At 39.5% G+C, this 26,150-nt stretch overlaps 1 protein-coding gene across 3 annotated transcripts; it reads left to right on the forward strand.

Moving 5' to 3' along the window:
• The first annotated feature begins 148 nt into the window (after positions 1-148).
• On the forward strand, positions 149-26,150 carry TCAIM (T cell activation inhibitor, mitochondrial). Of its 3 annotated transcripts, none has more exons than XM_048301196.1 (11): positions 149-224; positions 2,236-2,311; positions 7,769-7,904; positions 8,442-8,595; positions 9,485-9,731; positions 11,485-11,607; positions 14,249-14,346; positions 15,966-16,057; positions 18,062-18,294; positions 18,818-18,949; positions 22,350-26,150. In XM_048301196.1, exons 2-11 carry the CDS (start codon positions 2,283-2,285, stop codon positions 22,573-22,575), a joined length of 1,470 nt encoding a protein of 489 aa, XP_048157153.1. In that variant the 5' UTR covers positions 149-224; positions 2,236-2,282; the 3' UTR covers positions 22,576-26,150. The 3 variants fall into 3 exon arrangements, with proteins under 3 accessions (XP_048157153.1, XP_048157172.1, XP_048157163.1); XM_048301215.1 differs by lacking the exon at positions 149-224 and adding an exon at positions 231-345; XM_048301206.1 differs by lacking the exon at positions 149-224 and adding an exon at positions 514-856.

A 26,150-nucleotide genomic window follows, 5' to 3' on the forward strand; every position in this document is an offset into this window, starting at 1 on the left:
GGGGGCGGGCTCTGCGGGGAGCGCGGCTGACGCCGGGGGCGAGGCCCGGGCGGGGGGAGCCCCGCCCGCCCCGAGCGGCCGCTCAGCGGAGGAGCCACCAGGGGGCGGGAGCGCAGGCGCGCGCCGGGCCCGCCCCCGGCGGGAATCCCCCGGGCCCGCCCCCTCCGGGGCCGTAGGCGGGGGCGATGGGGCCGAGCCCCGGCGGGTGCCGTCCGGCCGCGGCGGTAAGCGGGGCCGGGCTGGGGGCCTCGGCGCGCCTCTCCGCGAGGGGAGGGCATGAGGAAAGGAAGCGCGGCCCACCGCCCACCTGCGCGGGGGGTCCGCTGGGACGGTGGCCGAAGGACGGTGCGCGGCCGAGCCCGGGCGGTGCGGGGGGGGGGGGTCTGCTTTGAAGCCGGCCGGGCTGCGTCGCTCGGTGCCCGCCGGCGGGGCGGGGGCCGGGGCCGGGGCCGGGGCCGGGGGCTGCCTCTGCGCTGGCACGCGCGTGGCGGTACGTGCGCGCGGGCACGCGCAGCCCCGGGTCTCGGCCGAGCTCAGCTCGGTTCGGCGCTGCCCGGCCCGGCTCGGCCCGGCATCGGCGGCTCCTTACCGCACGCCTTGTTCCTGAGGGTGCGAAAGGCCCGTGAGCCGGATCGCGGTCAGCTCTGCCGCCCTCTGGGAAGACCTTGCCTTTAGTGGATCTTAAAGCGAATTCTACCGGGGCTCTGTTTTCAGTAGTTAAAACTGTTAATGGTCGGACCAGTGCAGCTTATTTGCTTTCAAGCAGTAAGCGAGTCACGTTTTCCCGAGCTTATTTTCTGAGCCCTGTCATCTTGTTGATTTTCACGCTGTTTTCTCCGTGCTGCCTCAAGTGTAGGTAAACACCTGAAATAGACAAGGGCGGGCTGAGCGGGGAGGTGGCAGCGATGTGCGACGTCGTGGTGCCAAAGGCTTCTGCAACATAATTCATATTTTGTTATGTTTCAGTGGGTTTGTCTTTGAGGTGGGGGCAGGTGAAATTTAGTCTAAACCAGGAGGTTTTGTTTTTCAGTTAAGCGGCGTACCAATTTCCAAGCAGTTAATAGAGCATTTAAAGCAAGAAACAATGATGCTTTTGTCTGGTTATATAAAGTGTCACCGCGGATTAAGCGAGATTGTTGAGTTTTTTCCATCCTCTACCCAAATGCCTGAAGCTAAAATTACAGTGAGGGAAAACTGGTTTTATGACCAGAGAGCTTGTTAATGTATTTAACTTAATTTATGATTAGGACTATTGTTATAGACAGTGAAAATGATATGGTTGCTGTTTTGCCCACCTAGCTGAAAATCAGAAAACAAAAATTATCGAATGTTTTAGGGCTATTTTAGCTCAGTATTTTTTTTCCTCCCACTATCTGCCTCTAGTAAAAATTTAGGTTCTTGGTTAAGTATATTTGTATTAGTAATACGCACTTCTAAAACTTCAAGTGCTTTGCAAAGTAGGCATAGGAAGTGTCATGCCGTATTGGAACACGGACGATGTTCCTCTGATAGCTGTTCATCTCAGGTGCTTTGAAACAGCATACGTAGCAGGCATGTTCTTCTGAAAAGTGCAAAGCGTATTTAAAAAAAAAGATTGAAAACGTTGCCAATAGGGAGCTTACCTCATAATCTCTAATAATTAGCTGTATGTTTGCACTCTGACATGCCAAGTGGTTTGTCTCCTGTTGGAAAACTCTCGCCTACAGTTGCCTAGTGCAGAAGTTACTGGTAAGAACTGCTAATTCATTTTTATGAATGTCAGCAAACCTTTGAGAAAGATTCCCAGGCACTGTTGTATGACAGTGATTTTCCCTCTGGTTTTATATTACCCTTCCATAAAGTAGTTGGCACATGTGTTTTAAAGTATTAATATTTGTTTGAGTGTAGGACTTACTAAAAATTTACATGAAATTCCATGTGTTAGTGCTTAAAGCTTCTATTTTTTTGCTTTTAAAATTCTTAGGAGTTCTTTTTCCCTAACTGGAGTACCTTTAAATGTTCATTCTCAAATCAAGATATGGTAATAACTCTTAATATTGGCAAGACTCACTGTTAGTAGAGGAAACAGAAAGATTCTTACACAAAGCTTTAGGTTTTATATTTGGTTGCTCAATTTTATATTACTGTTGTGACTTTAAAAGTTATCAGCTAGGGTTTAGAAAATGCACTGGTAAGTAACAGGGGAAAATACCCATGTCCATTTCTGAAAGGGATTTTCTTCTCCTTTTTTTGAAGTGAGTTAGTGGATGGCTGAAATTTGGCTCAACTACTGAGTTGCTGAAATGTTTTGCTGCTTGAGAACCGTGAGAAGGTATGGCATGTTACGGACCTAATTTACCTTTAGCATATGTTTCAGTGTTTGCTTATGACTTGCATATTTGTGAAACTGGTTTGGTATTTTTGTTTCATGCTTATTTCTTTGACATTCTCATCTTTACAGCTTGAAGCTTTCAGCAGAGCATCCACAGTTGATAATCCTCCAAAGCCATATGCCTGTCCTCAAGTGAGACATTAAAAAGGCTCTCAACAAAATGAGGGGTTTTAAATGGCTTAATTATGAGAAACATGAATATGATATTCAATGTATTATTGCATTATTGAGTTATTAAAGCTTAATGTTTCAAAATGTGTGAATATGTCTGTAACTATGTGTTGCAGTGGGGATACTGCAACACGCATATATCAAACCAGGAGTCCCGTGGAAAGGAAATATATATGGGCAGATGGATTCTTGATAGCTGTTTCAGAGAGATGTTTATTTCTCCAGCCGCATGGCCGGAGCTCTGCCCAGGAACTGTTCCAGTCACGGGACCAAGGGTCCTTCTGCCCGCGCAGGGAACACAAACCAACCAATGGGAACGAGGCTGAGCAGGGGCAGGGAAACCCCGTGTCTGTGCCCTCAGGGCCCCTCTCCCAGGGCTACATGGCAGGGGAGGGACCCCAACACCTCACCCGTTTTATTTTAATAAAAGGAGAATGAAAACAACTGGATAAACATAACAAGAACAGTTTCAAAACAAAACAAGCCACCCTCCTGAGTCTTTAAATGTCCAAACAGATTCTGTGGAACATCTTAGGGCTGACAGAAGGGAGACAGAACTCTCTGAGCATGCTTTGTGGGGAAACTGAGGCAGGAGAGGGTTTAATTTCTTCCCTCCCCCTTTTCATCCCTCACTCGGCATTGGAAAGGGATTTTTGGGGAAACAATTGGCAAAAGCATGGTTTTGTGAGGAAAACCATGGATGAAAAAACGGATTGGGAATCCACTGGGGGTAATAGGACATAGGGTAAAAGGGAAAGGTGGGATTAGGAAAGGGAGACTGTAGGGGGGGCTTACAATGGAGATATTGTCTAACATGACTACGATTTTTTGCATATATACTGCCTTTCACAGAAACACCATCAGGCCCAGTGACCTGCGATGCTTGTAACCCTTTTCTACCTCGTATAATTTTGAATTCCACTACCTCTCCATCTCCCAAGCTTGGGATGCATTTTTCAGGGTTATTCTTTTTAATAGCAGTTCTATGCACGAATATGTCTTGCTGGTTGTCACACCTTATTATAAAACCATAATTTTGCTTAACATTATACCATTTTACTATCCCTAAGATCTTAGTTACTATGATCTTTTCCTTTTTCCGAGTGGCTGCTGTTTTCTGTCTCGCTGCGTCTTTGCTCTCTCTTTCGGTCGCTCCCGTGTTGGAGTTGTCGGGGCTGCTGGTGCCTGCGCGCTTTTCCCGGGGTCGCGTTCGGGGCTGCGTGGGCCGGGCCGGGCCACGCCGCTCAGTTCTCCGTGCGTCGCCTCCTCTGGTCGCTGCTTTGCTGCCGCTGCCGGGCGCTGCACCCACGTCTCGGCCGGGCCCCCGAGCGATGACCCCCCCGCGCCCTGCCCCAGCGCACGTTTCGGCTGGGCACAGCTCCGTTCTACCGCTGCCAGCCGCCGCCCACGCACCGCCCCTCTCGGCCGGGCGTTCCCGGGGCTCGCTCCACCACGCGCTGTGCGGGGCCGGGCGGGTACCGCCGGGTCCCGCCGCGCCTCGCTCCGGCACCGACACTGCGGCTCGCGTGGCTCCGCCCGCGCGCGGGAACTGCCTCGCTGCTGCTCGCAGAGCGCTCGGTGCACATGGCCTGGGCCGCACGGTCCCTGCGCCAGGCTTCCCTTCGCCAGGACACAGCTGACATTGCTCAACAGTCTCGGTAACTAAATAATATTCACGAAAATATTCTTCCATCGGCATATATTTTGACTCCAGTATTAACTGTGTCCAAACGGTTTTCCAAAAGCCCTTCGTAAGAATTAAATCCCAAGAAACATAGAAAAAGTTCTTAAACAACCATGCCAGGAAGTGTTTCAGTTCTTTTTGAGCTTGAATCAAGCTAAAATTTACAAATCGTTGTTCAAGAATCATTTTAAGTTTAAGATAAATGTCCATATGCGGCTCTGAGAGCCAAGAGTCTTCCCACGGTTCCTCCATAGTTTAGATATGGAACAGCAAAACAAAACCAAGAAGAGGAATCCAAAGTTTCCAGGGTTTACTCACATAAATCAGTCGCTTAGGGACCAGGGATCGTTCTACTCACAATTCTCCACCATTATGTTGCAGTGGGGATACTGCAACACGCATATATCAAACCAGGAGTCCCATGGAAAGGAAATATATATGGGCAGATGGATTCTTGATAGCTGTTTCAGAGATGTTTATTTCTCCAGCTGCATGGCCGGAGCTCTGCCGAGGAACTGTTCCAGTCACGGGACCAAGGGTCCTTCTGCCCGCGCAGGGAACACAAACCAACCAATGGGAACGAGGCTGAGCAGGGGCAGGGAAACCCCGTGTCTGTGCCCTCAGGGCCCCTCTCCCAGGGCTCCATGGCAGGGGAGGGACCCCAACAACTATGAACTTAATGTAACAGAGCTTTTCAGTGCCAAAGCTCTACGCCAAAAAGTTGAACTTTGGAGAGATGTGAAGAAAAAGAAAGCTGAAGGGAATTATTTAATCAATAAATTAAATCAGTCTTAGAGTGTGATTGCATAATGTGTTCTAGTGGAGATTGTGTTTCATGTCTTTCATGGAGACACTGTCCTCAAAGTGGTTGTGACCTTGGTTTTAATACAAAGCCTTTCTCTGCTCTTCAGATCTAAATGAAGCTCTTGGAACAATCTTTGCTCCTTGTGAGTGAAGTCATAAACATCTTTCTTGCATTTTCTCTCTCTAAATCCATTTTAATTCACTTACTTCGTCACTTCAGTTAAAAGATGCCTCAGAGTTCTGTCTTTCACCTTCAGTGAATGAATTCTTCCTTCTGTCACGCAGACTAATTTTGGCCTTTGAGCACTTCTCTTTTAAGCAAGTTCAAAATAGACTTTGGCTGGAATCCTGAGCCTTCCTACTAGCATGACAGTGTTGTTTAGATACAAAACAAGGGAACTAAAGTTAGCCATCCTTGGCCATTTTTCATGTAGACTAACAGATGGAACTTTATAATTAATAAACTCAGAAGTATGATTAATGGCTTCCAGTTATGGTGAAACTTTTTTTCTGAACTACTGGAAACATCATGCAGTGTAGCTTGAGAGTGGATGTGGGAAATGGTGTACAAATAAGGTGAACAGAGAACTGAGCTCCTCTTCCTTCTAGCAGCTTGGTCTGGGAGGATGTGAATTTCTTGCATGGCAGTAATCTGCAATTAGAAGGGTAACTGGTTAGTTTACTTTTTCCTTTGCTGGAATTATTTTTTCCTTTTACTGTTTTGTGTCCACTTGCTACCCAAAAAAGAGAAAAATTTGCTATTTTTTTTCTCAGCAAGACAATTATTTTGGTGTTTCCAGACCCAGAATGGTAAAGCATCTGACAAAGTGGACTTCTATCCAGAGTGCTTTGCTCCCTGTCTAGTCCAGTAGAGGTGTTCTTGCTGCATTACTGAGCAACTGTGACATGATTTTGTCATTAAGAGCTTTCACTCTCCCTAAAAACATTATATTGCTGTGATACTTCACCATCTCCTGCAGGTTTGAGTAGGATCATGGGCTGTAGTCATGACTAGTCTTAGTCTTAGAGTCTCTGAGATGCAGCCAAGAAGGAAGTAGAAGTGTTTGCCAGTAATACATTTTCACTTTTTTTATTGAAGTCATAGCAGATTTGGAATTTCATCAGCCTTATATCATGGTTTGTTGTCCCACTTTTCTACAATAACTTCTGTTTTCAGCAAGCTGACTTTTAAGACCTGGTAATTAAATATTTGCCCACCTCTTAGGCAGAAAGCATTAGTCTTACCTGCTTTCATGTTTCTAACTGAAGAGTTGGGAAGGTTGACAGAAAAAAGGTAAACTAAGGGTCACTGCTTCTGCTTGACAACTCAAATGTTGTCATTTATCATTTGCCAAAATAAAACATTCTGCATATTGTCTGAGGACAAATTTGGGGATTTTAAAAATATTTTTAAATTAATGACAGCAGTCAGGAAAGTCTCACATGTTTCTGTGTCCAGGATGATTATTTGGTCTAGGATGCTGGACAAAGAGCTCTCTGTAGAACAGTCCTGCAAACTATTATTAATACAGTTACTAGTTCTATGTGAATTGGAAGCAGCTTTGTCTCTAATCTGCTGTATATTTTCCTGTTTAGGGGTTGCAGTTTGAATGATACTGTGAGGAGTGGAACGGCATTGTACTTCTTAACAGAGCAGAGTCCCTGCCCTTATGATTTGCAAACTAAAATTAATGTTAATCACAGAAAGAGGCCTGTTGAATTTGTTAGCTTGTGAAATCAGCTGAAGGAGAAACCTGTTGTTGTATATTTTCCAGTTCACATTTTCTTGCTGCTTTTGTGTATACTCTCTTGGTACTTAGTTTGCTAAACCTGAATATTACCTTTGAGCTATGGCAGGATATTTTGGTGGTCTGTAATGAAGGACTTGGTTTCTCTTTCCATTTCAGTCTTCTGTTACACAAGTGTACTTGTTACAGAACTGTTGTTCAATTTCCACATAATTGCAGGTATTCAATAATTTGCACTTTCTGAACTTTCTAGAACTTCTTCAACTTAACTTTTCCTTCTGATCTTAGGTAAAACAGTTTTCTTCTCCTACCAGTAATTTTCTTTAAGTCCTTGTTTCTCGTAATTTAGTGAAGATGAGAAGACAAAAAGTATTGTCTTTTTACTTGATGTTTTCTATAAAAGAATATGTTTGGGAAAGTAGATTTTTTTTTTTTTTTTTTTTTTTTTTTACTGGACACAAGTATGGAACTCACAATCTAATGCAGAACTTTTTTTTCACTTAATTGGGTTTATTATTCCTGGGTAAAATTTAAGATTCTTTTGGTACTGCTTGGAAAATACTGTGTTTGGCTTTTTAACTTGGAGGTTCAAAGATATATAAGGGTTGACTTTTAAAAGCAGCTTCAGCAATGTCTATGAAAAATACCACTAAAGCCAGTATTTGCAGTTTGAACTACTTGACTGGGGAATTTTTATGTGAGGCATATTTGAGAAAGGAGAGAGAAGTTACCATACTTATTTACATGTCTTATTAAACCATTAGCATCCACCATTCTTCAAACCTGTTGGATTGCTGCTGTGAAAACACAGCTTTGTTAATCCCAAGGGGAAAGATCCAGAACTCAGACTCCTAATTTAAATTCTCCAGTTTTAAATTATTATACTTGCAACTATGAATGTTTACTCCATTCTTCCCCATTTTAATGTAATTATATCAGTTTGTCACTTGATTGGTAGCATCATGCATAAACATTTTACTGCTTTGTTAGGTTATGTCTGGACAAGATATTGCTGCAATGCGTTCTTCAGTCAAGAACTTTGTCAGGCGCTGATGCCATCAATGCTCTCAGACCTTTCTATTTTGCTGTACATCCAGATTTCTTTGGCCAGCATCCCAAAGAGAGGGTAAAAATATTTTGTATGCTTTCTTTGTAAATATTTCATATTTCAAGGATGGAAATTTTCTAGTTTTCCTGCTGCCAGAGAGACAAAAGTAATGTTAGAATTCAATATCGTTGGTACCAGAGAACAAAAAGATGCACTTCCTTAATTTTTAGCAAGGATAGGTCCCTTAAAAGTTCATTATTTGTTAATCATATTTTCTAATCGTTATAAAGAAAATACTGAATCCTTCCAGGCTAATTTATAATACATATTACTTTGTCCCTTTGAAATGCTGTGCATTATATTTGAATAAATTAATTTCTTTAAGCTTGAAAGCCAGTGCATTTTGGAACGCACACAAATGTACAAGTGTGTACACCATACAAATTTATTCATGCAAGGTAATTACAAATGCTGAGAATATGAGCTGTATCACTACTTGTTAAAAGCAACTGGAATTTTGTGAAACCTAATTCTGCATGTAAGATTAAAAAGGTTTAGATGAAAAATGGCCTAATTCATCATCTGTAATTTTTGTTTGTTTTTTTTTTTAAACAGGAAGTAAATGAAAACTCTCTGAAGAGGCTAAATGGCTACTTGGAGAACCTACAGAAACCAGGATTTCGTTCCTTTAAGCCAACTCAGCTTACCTTTTATGTAAGAGAAAGAGAACCAAACTCTTCTAATGTTCAGGAATCCTTCAGTGCTTCAGGTGCTTTTATATCGTGTAGAATGTATCTTCCTGTACTTAAATTCCTTCAGACCATTGCTTAGCCTTGTGCAGTCATAATAACTTCACAACTGAATAAAATCCTGTCAAACTGTGAAAATCTGTATTAGATCAGGCAGGTGGGACCATCCCAAGTAATTAAACATCTTAAGCTTTATAAAGCCTTGAAAGAATGAGACATTACAGTGTTGAGGTCAAGTTACAGTATAAGGAAGTAAAAAAAGTGGATGTAAATGATTATACTTTTGCTTTTAATACCATTGCCATGTTTAAGTGGAGCAATGTTGGGTCCTTGTCCTCATTGCAGTTCATGTGTAGTACATAATGTCAGGGCACTTGTAGAACTTACTCTCTAAGCAGCTGTATAACATCTGAAGCTCCAATTTACTTCATTGTCTCTTATCTTTGAGAATACAAAAAATATTGCCGAATTTTAAATGTTGCTATTGATTAACTTGATTGTACATATTTGTCTCCAGTACCAATATGTGTTACCTAACAGAAGAGTTTTACGTTCTATATCCTGACAGTCAAAACACTGCAAATTGTGAGGTGTCCTTGTGCTAGGAAACAAAATCATGCTGTTTTTTAAGAAAATAGTAGTGTTATGTCTGGTGTACTTAACATAATATTTGAACTGGAAGCTGTCTTCTGCTCTTGAGTCAAAAGCTTGCTTTCTAACAGGGAAGGTAGGCCCAGTAGCTAAGTGATTGGACATAGTTAAATTGCATGTGAATTTTGCAGTGAGTATTGAAATAATAGCATCATCATAATTTCCAGCTATCTGTGCCTTGTTTAGGCTCTTGTGTAAGAGGAAAGAAATGGGAATGCATTTTAAATAATTTTAATTAAATAATACTTGTTTTTACAGGGTTTCGAGCAGTCAGTTTTACGTTACATACTAGGGATCTCCTGAGCACAGTATTAGATATTCTCAACTCCTGCAGTTTATCTACAGAGCATGTTCAGAGTTTGAATGTGAACGCTCAGCCCCACAAGGAAGCAAAAAGCACAGTAAACAGACCTATCAAATGGGATAAGACCTATTACTCCTTTACTGGATTCAAGGATCCTGAGGAGGAACTAGAGCAAGCCCAGAGAGTGGAAACAACTTTAATGTATGTAATGCTTTCATTGAACTGAAATTTTGTAATCTAAATTGGTCTTACTCTAATGCTGAGTTTTTTAAAGGTAGGCAATAAACATTCTGAACAATACAAAACTTTATTGTCCAACATGTAATTTTGCCATGCTTTTTATAATTAGAGTTCAGATGAGCTCCTGGGACAACTACAGTGCCAGCAAAGCTGAAACATTCTTGTCTCTTTGCCCAGCATTCATGTTTGGTCAATCTAGTTTTGGTTGATCCTGTTTTTCAGATTTGTGGAATATTGGTGGCAATTCAAAAGAAAACAGAGGTTCCACTTGCTCCAGATAGCTCCTTACCTCTTACAGGAATTCTGTAACACAAACCTATATGACTGTTAACTTTATTGTTCCTATTTCATTATCACATTCTGTTGAGGGTGGGAGATAATACATGAAAACTAAGGTTAAAAGGTTTTAATAGGCATGGTATCTTAGTGTTGGGCTTCTCATTTGTTGTTCTGCAGGAAAACCTTAATATTTAAGTCAATGTAGTTACAAATGCTGAACTTGCATTACATGTAGCAAGTTATGTAGTAAAGTTGGTGGTTTAAAAAAAATTTGTATGTCCTCATTTTGGGACACAGGCATTTTGGGGCCTTTAAAATCTTTTTGTGACAATGAGTTTTAGGTGCCATTTGAAATGAATGCAGAGCTGTGCTGGAAGGATCTTCAGAGCAAAGTATACCCCTTGTCCTGCATACCACCTCACAAAACTACTGTAATATGCACATTTATAAAACAGTTAACTGAGATTTAACGTACTCAAGAATATTTTTACTTATTTTTACACATTTACAAGGAATGCCACGGACAATTATGTATTAACAGTCTCGTTTTAATACATAGACAGCTGGCATCAGGCCTCCCTTTTTACTTGAGTTTGAATTTTTTTGCTTCAAATTAAAATGAGAATGGAACTATTTGTTTGTAAAAGAGTATGAAAATAAGTTCATACTATGAACAAAGGCTAAATCTCTTAAATAGTAATCTTTTCCTAGAAATGGAATTATCTACTGAAATTTTAGATGTACTCAATGAGTCATGTTTGTCTGGTTGTGATTATTGGCAAAAAAACTATAAAACTTTGACCTGTTCAATCTATGTTCATGTCAGCTCTGTAAAAGTTACCTAACTTAGCCCTTTAGTACCACCTCCCATATTTGATAGTCTACTATGATCACTTTGGTTGGGGTTTTCTTGTTAGGTTTTGTTGTGTTTGGGTTCGTTTGGGGTTTTTTTTAAAGGCAGATGTGTGGAAACTTCTTTAATTAGACCACAGAGTTCTGAAGATGTCCCGTGAAGTCTCACTGATCTGTTGGTTTATGCCTTTTACACACACATCCAAGTCTTACAGTTTTAAAACATTGTCATTAACATTGTCAGTGTTTTTGATTCAGTTTGATTCCTTAGTCCCCTCCAAAGACATTAAGTGCCAGGGTTTCCTCTGTAGATATCTTAGGGTGAAGCATTTAGCAATTTCATCTTCTCTATTGATTCCTTAGTCCCCTCCAAAGACATTAAGTGCCAGGGTTTCTTCTGTAGATATCTTAGGGTGAAGCACTTAGCAATTTCATCTTCTCTATTTTTAAAAAAATCCCTTTACCTGATAATTTGACTTGAAACACTTACATTAGCAGTAAGAATTGAGTTACCTGTACTGTTTACATGGTAGATCATACAGCAGCATGCTTCTACTGTTGAGTATTTTTCCTTGTCTTCCAGATCCTGGCTCGATGATAATGAAGCAAGTGCAGTAAAAAAGCTGAAAAAGAGTTTGCCGCTTAGAAAAGAATTAGAACGTTTAAAAATTGAACTTTCTCATGAACTCCAGCTCTCAGATATCAGGTAATTAATTAGATCAGTTGTACTTGGATTAAGACAGTCAAAGCAAGGAAGTGTTGTCTAATACTATGCTATGAACTTTAAAAGCTTATTTCAGCAAAACAGCTATCTTTCATATATGAAGAAGTGTTACTGCACTGAGTGTTTTTCTAGAAGAATTCTATTGGGACAAAAGTTTCCTGTTACAGTCTGCTCCGAGCAACCTCCTATTTGTAACTGAAAGTGTAGGCTCCAGCTGAGGCAGACACAGAAATAGATCTAGTGTGTATGTGTTAGTTTGGATGTTTTGCTGGTTAAAACTGCATTTCCGGAATTCGAGTTAATATCTACAAAGGTAACTAGGCCAGCAGTGAAATGCAACTTTGCACATGGTACATAATGAGATCCTGTGAATGCTTAATAAAAATGTTCTTTCTTCTAGTGTTTAGTTTCTCACTCTCCAGAGGAGGAGGAGATTCGTTTGTTTGAAAGATCTGATTGCAGTTGGAGATCTTGATTCTTCAGAATATTTTCCAGAAAATAATTTGCTATCTTTTTTTAAATTTTGTGCCTTTGAGGATGTTGGGAAATGAGATATTCAGGGTGGGGGAAGTGGCAGCGAAGGTATTCACAAATGGAAAAATAAACTTTGGGAGATTATTTCAAGGGCTAGTCTGTTAGGTTCTATTTTTTTAACCAGGAAAGAGAGAGTTGGAGCTTCTAAAATCATGCTTTTGTCCTTTCACCCTGCAAAAGACTGTGGTTTCCTTTAAGCTGAAGCCAGGCTTTTTGAACACAATTTCTAATGCTCTGTAACTGTGCTGTGGTGAAGGTTTTTAACATTCTGAAACAGTCTTCAGTATTAAACGCGTAGGTTTGATTTTATTCATGGCTTATATTAATTTTCTTAAATAGTTTGTGCTTCTGAAATACATTAAAATTATTGTGTTCCATGAAGAGTTATTAATCTTCCATGAGTTACACTGTTATAATCCAGGGAGGAATGTGAGTGCCGGACACCTGACAAGCCACTGTGTTAATAGGACACTATTACTTGTGATTCTGGAGCCTCATGCTAGTGTTCACAGAGATCTGAAAAATGACTGGGTCACTGGCTTTATTCCATGTATAAGTTTAGGACAGCTGAAGAAATGGCCACCTTTTTCCACTCCTGTCTGGTGCTGCTGAAAGCAAAGTGATATTGCTAGGTAACTAAATAATTATTTGAATTACTTGTATTAGATTAAATTGCCTCACATGTGCTGTGGCGTAGTGCCATTCTCTGCATCCCAAAGAGTGAGGTTTTGCCAGTTAGGTTTCCCTAAAAGAGATTATGTGGGTGACCCTAGCCAGCAGCTGAGTACTTACACAGCCACTTGCTCATACACCCCATGTGGGATGGGAGGAAGAGAATAGAAAGAGCACAAGCAAGAAAATTTGTGAATTAAAGTAGAAGTTTAATAGCTGAAGTGGAGCAAAGCACAGTTCAAGCAAAGCAAAAGGAGGGATTAATTCTCTGTTCCCCAGTGACAGGCAGGTGTTTAGTCCCTTCTGGACAGTTGGGCCTCAGTGGGCCTCAGCATGTGTAATGTTTACTTGGGGAGACAAACACCATAACCATGAGGGTCCGCCTTCCTTCTCCTTTCCCTGAGCATTTACTGTTGAACATGACATATGGTCTGGAATATCCCTTTGGTTAGTTGGAGTCACCCATCCTGGCTGTGTCCCCTCCCAGCATCTTGTCCACCCCAGCCTATTTGCTGATGGTGGGGGGCAGGGTGGGAAGAAAAAGAGAAGACCTGGACGCTGTGCCAGCACTGCAGAATAGCCAAAATATTGATGTTTTATGATCACTGTTAGAGTAAAAAATAAAAAAATATGGGTGTTATGAAGAAAATTAACTCAATTCCTCACAGACACAGTACAATAAAGGAATGGGAATTTTCCACTTTGAGACCGTTTTATATCAACTAAAAGTCTGTAAAAAGGTGTATTTTTTTCCAATACACTGGGACAACGTCACAGTTTAGATGCTTTTTGAAATTTGTTTAGCAATCTGTCTGATCAGTCTGTAATGAAAAAGATGCCAAAACTATGTGTATTAAAGCCAGCAAGGTAACACCTGGCTCCTGTATGGTTTAACAAAAATTACTCCACTGTAAAATATGAATAATACATAGCAACTTTCCATTGGAATCATAGTAATGTTTTGGGCTAGGAACCAAAGAAAAAGGAAAAGAAGATAATGTCCTTACATACTGTATTTGCTCCTCTGGACAAACATTACGCAGTGTCCAAACAAACTGCATGCTCCATGACCAAACCAAATACTGGCTTGTCTGTTGCTGTTCTCTTACTAACCCCCTTCTTACTGGGGGAGAGATTTATGTCTGTCTACCTGGTTTTATATTTATTTTTTCTGGTCTTGGTTTTCTTTGTTTGCTTTTTGGGACTCACTTTGAGAAGCACTGTAATTTTATTTAGGCTTTCTATCAGTTCAAATAGCATATGACTTGGACAGGTTTTGAGTAGCCTTTGCTTTTATTACTTTTGGGGTGCTATTCTGCTTGTGCTACAAGGCTTTGAGCTGCATCTTAACTTCTGTGATTTTTTTTTTTTTAAATAATATTGAGGATTAAATGCTTTCAATTACATTTTCATTTAGGTGGCAGAGGAGCTGGGGTATTGCTCACCGCTGTAGCCAGCTACACAGTCTGGGTCGATTGGTCCAACAGCGACCTGAAATATTAAAGAACGTTAAAGGTATTTCTGTTGCTTGATTCGTATATCCTAATATAGTATTGATTCGGAAATGAGCATGGGTCTTCTGTTGCAAGGGATTCTTTTTACAAATTCTTTTGATAACTGCAAAAACAAACTTGTCAGGCTTACTGAAAAGCTGGTGAGAACTTACATTTTAAGCTGCTGGGTATTTTTTAAAGTGACCTTTCCTTAGAGTTTATTCACTGCACTCAGCTTCTAGTTTACTTCTTAATAAATGCGAGTGGAGTCTGTTGAAGGCACCAGACTTAATATTAGCAATGAAAGTAAAAAATGTAAACTGAACCTCTGAAAGGGTGGAGGTAGCAATAGATAGTAGCCCATGGTGAATTCAAGACAAAAATGTGAGTAAGTCTCTAACCCTAGCGAGGACTTACTAGAATACCTTTAAAATTGTACTGCTTTCTTTTCTCATGTGTTCCATAAAATAACTGTATTAAAGTTGGTATTTTCTCAGGAAAAACTAAAATATTCTGTAAACCTGACCTACCATTCTTCTCATACATCTGTTTGACCTGTGGCAGTAGCTGTTTCCTCTAATTGTAATTCCACATTTTATGCCTGTCTCCAGATACTCAGTTTTGAGTGACTTTCATTTGAGGGTTCACCTAATCCTTTGCCAAAAGACAAGAGTGAGTAGGACAATAAGTAGTAGTTTTAAATTGTATCAGATTTCAAATTAGTTCTTTACCTGAGCATGCTAAAGATTCAAAGCATTAGAGAAGTCTGTCTTGTGAACCTGTTGTAGTCTCCATCTTTGAAGATATTTAATAATGCACTGGATAAGTACCTGTCAGTAATTTTACAAGTACAGTTGATGTTGCCTTTGGGTACAAGGTTTAACTAGATGCCTTGAAGCCAGTGTTGCTCCTTCTTTGGGGTTTTGGAAAACTGATTTCTGAGAGCAAGAGCTTCTACTTAAGCCTTGTCTTGTAGATTAATACATCACACTGAAGACTTTTGTGGAAGCTTATTTTGATAAATAGTTGACTGTGCTATTACCCTAAAGATTTCTTGACCATCTTTGTACTCAGCTAAAAAAACAGACTCAAAACTGATTTATCCCCCTAAAAGTCCATCTAGAATTAGCGCTTTATGTTGTCTCTGTTTTTAAAAAGAATGAAAACATAATGTGCAAGTGTTTCTTATAGCTTGCATGTTGCAGAGAGTTGTGAAGTAGAGTTGAATGGCCTTATTAATAGTTCTTTGACCAACTTCTACCTTGTATATGCTTCAAGCATTTAGCGTGTGTTTCCTACTTCATACAGGATTCGTACAGATTATTTGGATATCCTCTCTGATGAGATTTTCTCATATTTTAAAACAGTCGTCAGAAAAAAGTCTGAGTAACTAAAACTCTTATCAAGTTCAAACAGAGAGAAGGCAAATGCTGGGTCAGGTTTGTATGAAAAAAATTCTTAAACTGGACTTTTCAAGAATCTCTTTCAAAATTTTGAGAATAACAGAAGCATCTATTCAACATGTGTTTGTGCTGCAGAAATGCGCTGCTTGTGACATGTTAGCAGCATAGTTAAGTCTTCAGTAATTGTAGGAATGACTGCAGTAACCCAAATTAGTAAAGAGCTTTGTTCAATCTCTAGGACGCACGGTGGTATTTACAGATCGCTCAGGTATGAGTGCAGCAGGTCACATAATGCTGGGGACCATGGATGTTCACCATCACTGGACCAAAGTAAGAAGATTTCAAAGTAAATGATAACACTCCTTGTTGTGACATCCTTTTTTAAACTGTAGCAAAAATTAATAGGTGCAGATAACTAATGAGTAATTTAAAGCAAACACTTAGCTAATGTGTTTAGCATGATGGTGTACACTGCATTCTAAATTTAATCCTGTGTATGCTGTTACTAACAAGAGTCTTTGCTAGATCTTTGCTGCTGCTTTCATTAATAAGTCAGTACTGCTTCTGATTAGATGTAAAGAAAACTAATTAGTTATGCACTGTTCCAGTCTGTGCAGTGAGTCCTGGCAGAGTACTTTGTGATCCATAAAGAGCTCATTCCCGTGAAGAGCTAATGGATTTTATTCCAATCTTTTGTAAATATGAGATTTAAAGGAAGTTGTGAACTGATGATTTCAGTCAATGACTACTAACCAACCCTACCACTCCATCTTGTTCTTTTAGGCAGCTAATGTGGATGTTGCAGAATTTTATCTTTAGTGACTATGCCCGTTCTGCTGCTGCTTGTGTAAAGTTCAGAGTGATAAGATTTCTGACATCCTAAATGATAGTGTTGTATGCAAAGGACCAAAAACTAAATATGTGGCAATATCAACATGTCACTTCAGGAATTTTTCTTTAATCTTGGTTACTGAAACATTACTGATAAAGCTATGAAAAAATATTTCTTTGTAAAGGAGATTATTGGTGGAATTTCATAGTTGGGAATTTCACCCTGCTAGAATATCAGAATATTCTATTTCTGTATTCCAATCAGTGAATAAAATGAAAAGTTAACACTCAATCTTCTTTCTCTGGTGGTAGTTTGAATTTTTGCCTATATATGTTTTACTGAGTGGGAGAAAACAAACTGTGGCTTGTTAGTGTGAATGATTTACTAAGAACTTAAATTGAGAATCTGGAATTCAATAGAAAATTTTCTGGGATTTGAGAGTGTTGACAGTCGTTGGAATAAAGGTGTTCTGATTAATATTAAAATAAACACTAACTTCCTTGAAAAGATAAATGCTTCGTCTTTCTAACCTTTGCTGCAGGTTTTTCCAAAGGGGTCATAAAGCCACACAAAATGCCATGCAGATAGAGTAATGTGTGTAGTTAGTTGTAGTGATGGTATTTGCTTGGGAAGACAAAAGAGAGGTATATATTTGAACCTGAAATCAAAGGGTTTTTATTTTGAAATGCACTAAAGATCATGTGAAATGTTACACAGAAAGTCAGTGAAAATTTTGATGAGGTGGATGAGTCAGTTGGTTTTTAGAGAGCATGTTTGTCCAATTCTACCCCATTTTAGAAAGCAATCCTAAGTGCTATTACTTTTTGTTACTAAGTACTAGAAGAAGGAAGCGGTAGAATACTGTCCAAGTCAGTCTGTAGAATGCTTGGTCAGAGGTACAATATTTAAAGGATTTTTGCTGGTTTTCTCTGTAACAAATGCAAAAGCTGACCCAACTGTTATTGTGCCAAAAGCTGTTCTGATTCTACTGTCAGAACTATCTACTATCTATTCTGCTGTTCTCCTGGGTTTCTAAAGAGATAGTTCTGAAATCACTTGACTTGTTCCAGCAGCAGCTTTTTTTTGTATGAAAAACTGCTTTAAAATAACAACAGAGTGGATGGTAGGTAGTGACTACTGTATGAGGAATAGCTCTACCACTATAACTGTAGTGATAAATGTTCTGTATAGGTGTCAGATTATGTATTTTTGTTTATGTGAAACTATTAATTTCTGAATATCTAGAGGACATCCATCTATGGTTTTATGTCCTTTTGGTGCCTTTATGTTATAAATATGGGAAATACTTAGAAACTTGTTCCATTATATCCTGTCCCAAAACACATATACTTTATTTTTCTCATCTTTGGTATTCTTCAATTTTAATTTTTCCCCTTGGGTTCCATGTTTGCATTGTTAAGTGTCTCTTTTATAGTTTCTTGTTATTTTTTTAATTTATTAAAGCTAACTTTTAAGCTCTGTTTGTTCATGTGTATGCACAGATTTTTGAGAGACTGCCAAATTATTATATGCTTCAAAAAAAGCTCCTGCTCTTGGAAGATCGGATAAGCCAACTTCTGGGAGGCATCCAAGTAATATATATTGAAGAGCTGCAACCTCTGTTGACTCTAGAAGAGTACTATGAGACTCTCAACTCTTTCTATAATAAACTACGTGACAGCAGACTACCTTTTCATCCTCGCAGTCTGCGAGGCTTGCAAATGATTCTGGAAAGGTAGGTATTTGCAGGGAAAGTTGATTTCTTTTAGAGCAATTACTCTTTTCTTTTTTTTCTTACACTGCTTATTGCTCTCACTAAGAAGAAAAGTAATATAATCTCGGATTTTCATTATGTCAAAGTCTTTTTGTTTCTGAAGGATTTAAGTGCATTTTTATGGGTTAAGAAGGAATCAGACTGAAGAAAATCCTGCTTAATTTCATTCAAATTGGACTCAAAGTTCTGTCTATTTTACAGTGTTGTGCTGGGTTAAATCAAAAGTTTTGTGCTGTCATGTTGGTATTTATATTTTTTGAGTATTCTTGCCAGTTGCTTTTGAAATGTAATTTTAAAAAAGCATTACTACTGTATTTCTCTAGTGTCATGAACCAAGCCTGATAATTTTTTACCAATTATTCTGATTGTGATTAGTTTATATTCTTTTATCTTTAGATTTTTTCTGAAAGTAATTTACATAAATAGATAAATAGTTGCATTCAAAAATTATACCTTTTTCTTGACTTTCATCATGTTTCATTAGTGACAGATATGCACCAAGCTTACATGAATTTGGACACTTTATGATCCCAACGGTCTGTGATCCAGCAGCTCTTCAATGGTTTATTTTTGCCAAAGCACAGGAAGCAAGAGAGAATTTGAAAAGAAAGGAGGAGTAAGTGTTCGTGTGACTCGATACATTTAGCCCTTTAAAAATATTTGCATGTCCTGGTTTTTATTTGGAGAAGGAGGAGGATTTTAAAGAATGTATTCATACTGTTTTGGTGGAAAACCCCTTTTGTTTCTAAAATAGAGCTCTACCCATCAGCTTTACTAAGTAAAGAATTACAGCATTAGTGAATGCAAACAGTTACTAGAAAATACCCTCTGTCACCTTGTAGAGACAATTGTACTTCATTCAGAAGTAAAATACCTTTGCTTACAAGACAAAATTGCATAATATGTTTTACGATTAGTTCCCCATCTAAGAGGTGGAAAACACCTTCTCAATGAATAAGAAAAGCAAGGATTTTTATTAATGTTAATTAAAATGTGACAAAAAAGCAGTGAAATCTAAATAAAAATAACTGAGACCAACTAGAGAATTGTTATTTCTAGTTATTGGTCACTTAGTTGAGAAAAATACTACTTTGTACCTAACAAGGCGAAGAAAAAAAAATCTGGGAAGAATGATGAGTGAAACACCTTGTGGGTATTCTCTCACAGGTGCGAGTGAGATGCGAGAGTTTACAATAGGGAGTCACAGCACCATACTTAATATTAGGGCCATGCTTTGTAATATCCATCAGAACTGTAAATCTGCTTCTTGACCTTGTACACTGCATGTGTCCTTGAGGATGAAGTAGAGATACTGGGGTTGTTAAGTGGGTGGTAGGTACTTGTCCTTTCAGAGGTTGTTACTGCAAGTTTATTTTTCTGCTTTGGAAAGTTTTTAATGAGCTGTTGAACTATCACACTGTCACGAGTGTATACATGATGTATAGATCCAGATCTGTTTTTGTGAAGTTATTTTAGGCATGAGATGCTGAAGGCACTATGGTTTTAGCTCTGTTAAGACCTCATTATTTGGAAAGATATGTTTTGCAGGTGGACTTCAGTAAACATGATTTGTTGGAATTTTTCAACAACCCTAGTCCATCTTGGAAATTAGATTTTTGCCATATAAATTGCAACTACTGAATAGCTCTCTATGTAGCTGTCCACATGTGACAGCTGGGAAAGTATTGTCTGTAGATTTTGGGAGGGATGTTGTAGGAAATGTATGCATTTGCATCTGGGTAACTCACTCTCCAAAAAACCTCACACTACCACACTTCATAAAGACACTGATCCAGGAAAACTGTGCCCTCAGAGTACAAGCAGCTGTGTTGTAAGAATGTAAGAGCCAAGATGCGTATCTTGTGTGCTGGATGATTGCTGGTTTGTATGAAATAGTAAACAACTGTACTGGGTCGCAATGTCTGTCCCCATCATCCATTAGCTTAAGGAGAGGCTTTATGGATGGGGCAAAAAATGTGGTGGGTTTTTTTACTCCATACTCCTTCCCAGTTTCTGTCTGACTGCACTTGAGAAAATACTTGAAGCTGGAAACATTATCTCATGTTAACAGCATTCAGTCGACCTTTTTATTTTCCCTTCCTCTTAATTGTCTTATTTTTTGAGCCAATTTGCATTTTGTGGCTCCAAATATCCAATGGCAACAAATTGCATATTTGAACCACATATGGCATGTGTATATGAAAGAGGGAGGAAGTGTTCTGTGATTTATAGACCCACAGCCTGATGATTTCATTTGTCATTCTTTTGTTCTTGTGTGATAGGAAATACAAAACAGTCATTCTCTATCACCTCTGGGGTTTTTTGTAGCTGTGTCATATTTCCTTTTACTTGTCTTTTATCGAAGCTGAAAACTCCTTTTCCACTTAATGCTTCCTTGGACAGAACTCATTCTGTTCTTCTGATTTTCCTTAGCCTCATGTGGCGGTTAAAAAGGCCTTAAGATAAAGGAAAATTGTTGCGGTGAACTGCAGCAGAAAATATTTTGAGATGGACTGGCTGTACTTTGCACATGGACTTGAATGTTCTACATGTAGTAAACAGCATAGAATGGCTGGAATTCCAACCTGAATGCTCAAGGAAGTCCAAATTCTGCTGCTCTAGAAAGTTCTGTTATCTGTGTGGATAATGTCAAGTCTTCTAGTAATGCAAGATTCTCCTTCCCATGCTTCTGTAAAGTATCAGGTTTGTGTGGTAATAAAGGTGTAAACCTTCCTGTGGAAGTGACTGAAAACAAACCTGCAATTCTCCAGCTAACTGGAATTCCTTCGAGGGAGCCTAAGATTTCACAGAACAGGAAATCTTGGTGCGTAGGTATTTGCGAATGCACTCGGGAAGGTCATTTGGAAATGTTCCGTAGAGAGGACAGGCTCGCTCTGGTTAACTCACTGGCTCAGCTCATTGCTGACTGCCAGAGTGGGCTGGGCTCTTGTGCAGTGATCTGAGTGCCTCAGCAGAGCTCAGTGCCATGCAAGTACACAGAGGCACAGAGGTCCCATCCTGAGCTCTGGAGAGAGTGGTGGCAAGGCCCTACGGTAGCGTTTTCATGTGAGGCAAATGGTCTGAGTAGCTGTCGTGCTTAGCTTGGGCTGATTAACGTCCCAGTGCTGCTGCTGCTTTGTAGCTCCTCCCCTGTCTAGCACAAGGTCTGTGTTGCAGGGCAGCAGTGGTGCTGTGTCTGCAGCCAGGCTGGCTTGGAAATGCAGCTGTGTTCATGTGGCACAGTGCCTGAGCTAGTGGGGCTGGCTGAACCTGAACTGTCTCTTCATTAGTTGATCAGTCACAGCTCCAGTGACTTAATTAAATCTACACATTAACTTTGCTTCTGAGTAGTTTGAGTTTGCCACGTGGTGTCTTATTTCTCTGGAGTGAGGAAAAAGTTGTCCGTAAACTTCGGATTCAAAATTCATAGAATCGTTTAGGTTGGAAAAGACCTTTAAGATCATTGGGTCCAAGCAGATCAACAAAATTCTGCAACTGGGAAGTTACTAGCACACTTAATATGCATCAGTTTACTGTACTTACCAGTTGTTGGTTTTGATGACATACAGAGTACTGGTGTAACTAAGAGTAATTATGAAGATGATTTTGTGCATAAACTTAAACTTCCAATGTTATGTAAGTATTTTCATTCCTTACATTAAAAAGGGAGCCTTACAGGATTTTTATTTTTGTGTTTTTCCCAGTTACTTAGTGAGCAAAACGATGTCGTGGCACAGGCTTTGAAATGTGACTCCATGGGCATGCGGTGCCCACAGTCATGGAAGAACGTTCACTCTGACTTCTGAGATAGACACATGCAACAACCTGCACAAAAATCTCAGCTCTACCATAGCTGTACATGAATTGACACCTTTGTTTACATGCATATAATCTACTTACTTCAATATTTCTTGTTTGAATAGATATTCAGTATACATTGAAATGCTTATTTTAAGGTGGGGGTTTTAAGAGATGAAGTTGTAATTTTGTCGCTGTGTGTTGTCTCCATTTGCCAGGATGATGATTACAGAGAGAGAGCTCATCGATACTTCCACGGAAAGATTTTCTTTGGATCGGCTGTATAAGGAACCCAGTGTTTCCAGTGCACAGATGATAGATTGCTGTAAGCGGCTGCTGGAGGAATCGTTGCCCTACCTACAAGGCATGCACCTTTGCATTTCCCATTTCTACTCTGTGCTGCAGGATGGAGACCTGTGTATACCTTGGAACTGGAAAAACTGAGGGATGTATCTGATAATCAGATAAATTGTTTTATTTTCTGTAAGAGGTTATAAATATGAATGTTTTTAAGAGTAAATTATTTAAATCTGAATTTTGATATCAGTATTCAGCTCACAAATTTTCTTCCGGCTGCTGCTGAGGAAGGATTGCAGTCCTAGACAATTTGCACAATGCACAGTATTGGTAGTCCTGGGAAAGAATCTGTACATTATTCATACTACTGTAGGAGTCCCAGTGTATGGTTACAGTTGTGAAACAGCATTTTTGTAGTGAATTCTGAAAATACATTAAATTGCAACTCTGCAAAAATGTGCATGTGTATTTTTAATATACATGAATATTGCCGGATAGATCATCTGAAATAAAGAGTGTGCTACTCCAGCCGGACATTACATGCCATCTTAAGGGGTTCATTGAAGGCAGAAGTTAAGTACAGAAGTTATCTGGTGGCAATGCTGGCATTTCATATTGCTGCTTATCACTGAATTAGAAAAAAAACCAAGGGAAAAAACATCAGAATATTTCTCCTTTGCAGAAGAAAGCAGTACATTGGTGTCTACAGCAGAATTTCACATGCTGGTCCAACATTGTTGCCTTAGAATTCCAAAATATGCCAGTTATACTGTCTGTGGTTACTTTAAAGCAGACATCAATCTCTTCTTGTTTTCTGGCATTTGCTCCATAAATACAGACAATCTTCTTTACTTACACTATAACAGATTGCAAATCCCATACACAACCCTTAAAACCTGAGTAGTTTAATGTGACATCTATGGGAAGGAAGCACTGATCTGTGTGGGATTGTCTGCAGGAGTAAGTACTTCTCAGTAAGAGCAAGGAGTTTGCAGTATGGCAAACATGTGGATCCTTACTGGTACTTTATTCTTTGGAAAAAAATGAAATAAAGTGTGAAAGCATGTCAACACTTTTTCATTGTAATACATGCCAAGATGCATTTTGATATTTGGATTACTACTTCGCAAAATATCATTTGAGAAAGACCAACTGCTTAACATTTCTGGATTTGAATTTACCATAACTGGCAAAAAGAAAAGGAATTGTCAAATGCTTACTTGCCTTGTATTTTTATTTGTATTGAGCAGGGCAATTGGTGTGGTTCTCTGTTTTCTCCTGTTAGAAGGCTCAGTATCAAGTTGTTTATTAAGATGTCAAACTTAAAGCAAAAACCCCCACTGTGATCTCAGAAAGGACTGTTCTAAAACGTCAAGACAGAAGCTGTGACTTCCTCAGGCCTGCAATCCAGGGGATTTACCAGCAATGCATGGAGAGGTTTTGAAGATCAATTGACCGTTTCTTCTAAATTAACTTCCATGGCACATGACCTCTCCCTCAGTCCATCTAGCACTGCTGATACTCTGTGACCCAGCTGTGCTAAGCTAGTGAGCCAGTCCCACCCACTGTAGCTTAGCAATATTCCCTCATTCAGCTCTTTGAAGTAGGATATCTTTGGGAATAAAAAGACTATAGTAGTGGGGTTTTTTCTTGCGTGAGTTGAATGACTCCTTCTGGAGCTTGAGGGAGGAAGCAGCTGTCCACTTTGATTGTAGAGGAGATGATAAAAGGTCTGAGGGAAGGTGAGTGGATGCAAACAAGCCTGATGTGATCCTGTGAGGACTGACACCAATGTCACTGAAACCAGTGACTGCACCTTCTCTTCGCGGCACAGAACAGACAACTGAAACTGGCGGGAGAAGAAGACATAAAGAGCCTTTATGAAATAGAGTATGGGATGTTTCCACAAGTAATGGAGACCCTGACCTGGAATGGGAGTTGGAGAAGGCAAAGCTTGATAAGGGGAACTGGGGCTGAGCTTAAAAGTAGAAGCAGTGAAGTAGTTGCTGTAAAACATTGCTAGTCTGGGATGCATCTGAAGATTCTCACCATTCCTTCTAAGGGAAAATAGCCAAAATCCTCTGGCAGAATGTGTCACCCCTCAAAGGGTGGCATGGCAGCTTGCTTGCCTGATGGTTTCCTCCAGGCTAGGGTCTTGGGTCTGTGCAATTAACCAGCGTTCCGGTCCTGCAACCCTCCCACCAGGGAGGTGGTTAGCTCACATGCCATGGCGGTGGGCCTCCCCTCCTCTGTTAGGTTTTGTTTTCCTGAGTTTTGAAGGAGATGCATTATACAATCTCTAAAACTGCTCAGAAGTTGAGCAATATAAAAATGAAGGTTGAGTATAGGTCAGTAATTCAGCAGTGTAAGGTCTGTCTCAACAGTGTTATTTTACAGTGCACTTTCTGTAAGACGGTTTTGCTGCTGAATGATCAAGTTGCCTTTACAAACATATGGGCCTCTTTACATTCTTTAAGATACTTAGGAAAACAGTGGGGTAAAAAGGTGCATGTTGTAGGTGTTTATTTGGTCATGTTTGATTTATTTTGAAAACTATCACCAAAGTAACAGAATTATCCATTTAGGTAAATATATATGGGTTAAATCTGTCAGAATTACATTTTGATTTCTAACACTTTATATATGGCAGGGAAAAAATAGGGGTTAGAACTCTGAAAATCTTTTGCCACTATGGCAGGGTGGAAACAGATAATGATTTGAAACTCTTGTGTTTTTAAATAGTGCAGAACACCTCAAACTCAACAGACAGTGTGGTCACCTCATTGTGGAAATAGATTTGAATGATTACTAACATCTACTGTAGTTTTATCCAGTACAAAGTCCTGCTTGCTCTGTGACCAACAACTAAAAACGTTCCATATGAAGTTTCAAGAAGCATCCTCCTTAAAAACAAATCCTAATATTAAATTAGGTGGATTTGGTGTCTTGCTGTTTTAATCATTATTGTTTGGCTTAGATTTGAGGTTTTCTACTGTTCGGAAATTTGCACCATACATTTGAAAGGTAAGTAAGAAACCCTACCACTGATCAAAGAATTGAAATGTGTGTTGGTTATCCATCATGAGTCAATAAGCCGTGATGCCCAGATCGTGTCATTCAGCCTCTGAGAGTGGTTTAGTATTTTAGTGCAGCTGCCAGAAGGAAATTCAATGCTAAAATAAAAGAGATGGGGACTTGAGACAAAATTTATCACCTTAACAAGTTATTTTGATGCTGTTAAATACTGTGTCCTTGAGATGCAGGTACTGGCAAACAACACTTTCCATTTTGTCAGGTGTTGGCGTAACATTTTACAGTATCGGTTGTTTGTGAATTGCAGTGTTACAGAACTCCTGCCTATGTTTTAACAGCTGTGTATGAAAATTGCATGAAATTGCATGCAATAATGCACATTTGTTGTTGTTCTTACGGCTATTAATTGCTGGGATACGGTCTCCAGCACCAGGAGGCTTGTATTCATGTTTTGTAAGACATTCAAAGGTTGATAATGAATCTTGAAGACTTAAAAAGGAAAAGTCTTCCAGAAGACTAGAGCTGATGTATCAAAGCATATCCAAAATTCATCAGAACTCTTAATGGAAAATGTAAATCTCATCTGGTTTGTGTACATGACTGCTAGAAAAATCGTTCTGAGGAAACTGAAATTTTTAAACAGTAATTTCCAGTTGTCTTTCTGAAAATATATTGTCTTTGTCTGAAAA

Source organism: Corvus hawaiiensis, chromosome 1 (genome assembly GCF_020740725.1).
Source record: "Corvus hawaiiensis isolate bCorHaw1 chromosome 1, bCorHaw1.pri.cur, whole genome shotgun sequence".
NCBI classification, from domain to species: domain Eukaryota; kingdom Metazoa; phylum Chordata; class Aves; order Passeriformes; family Corvidae; genus Corvus; species Corvus hawaiiensis.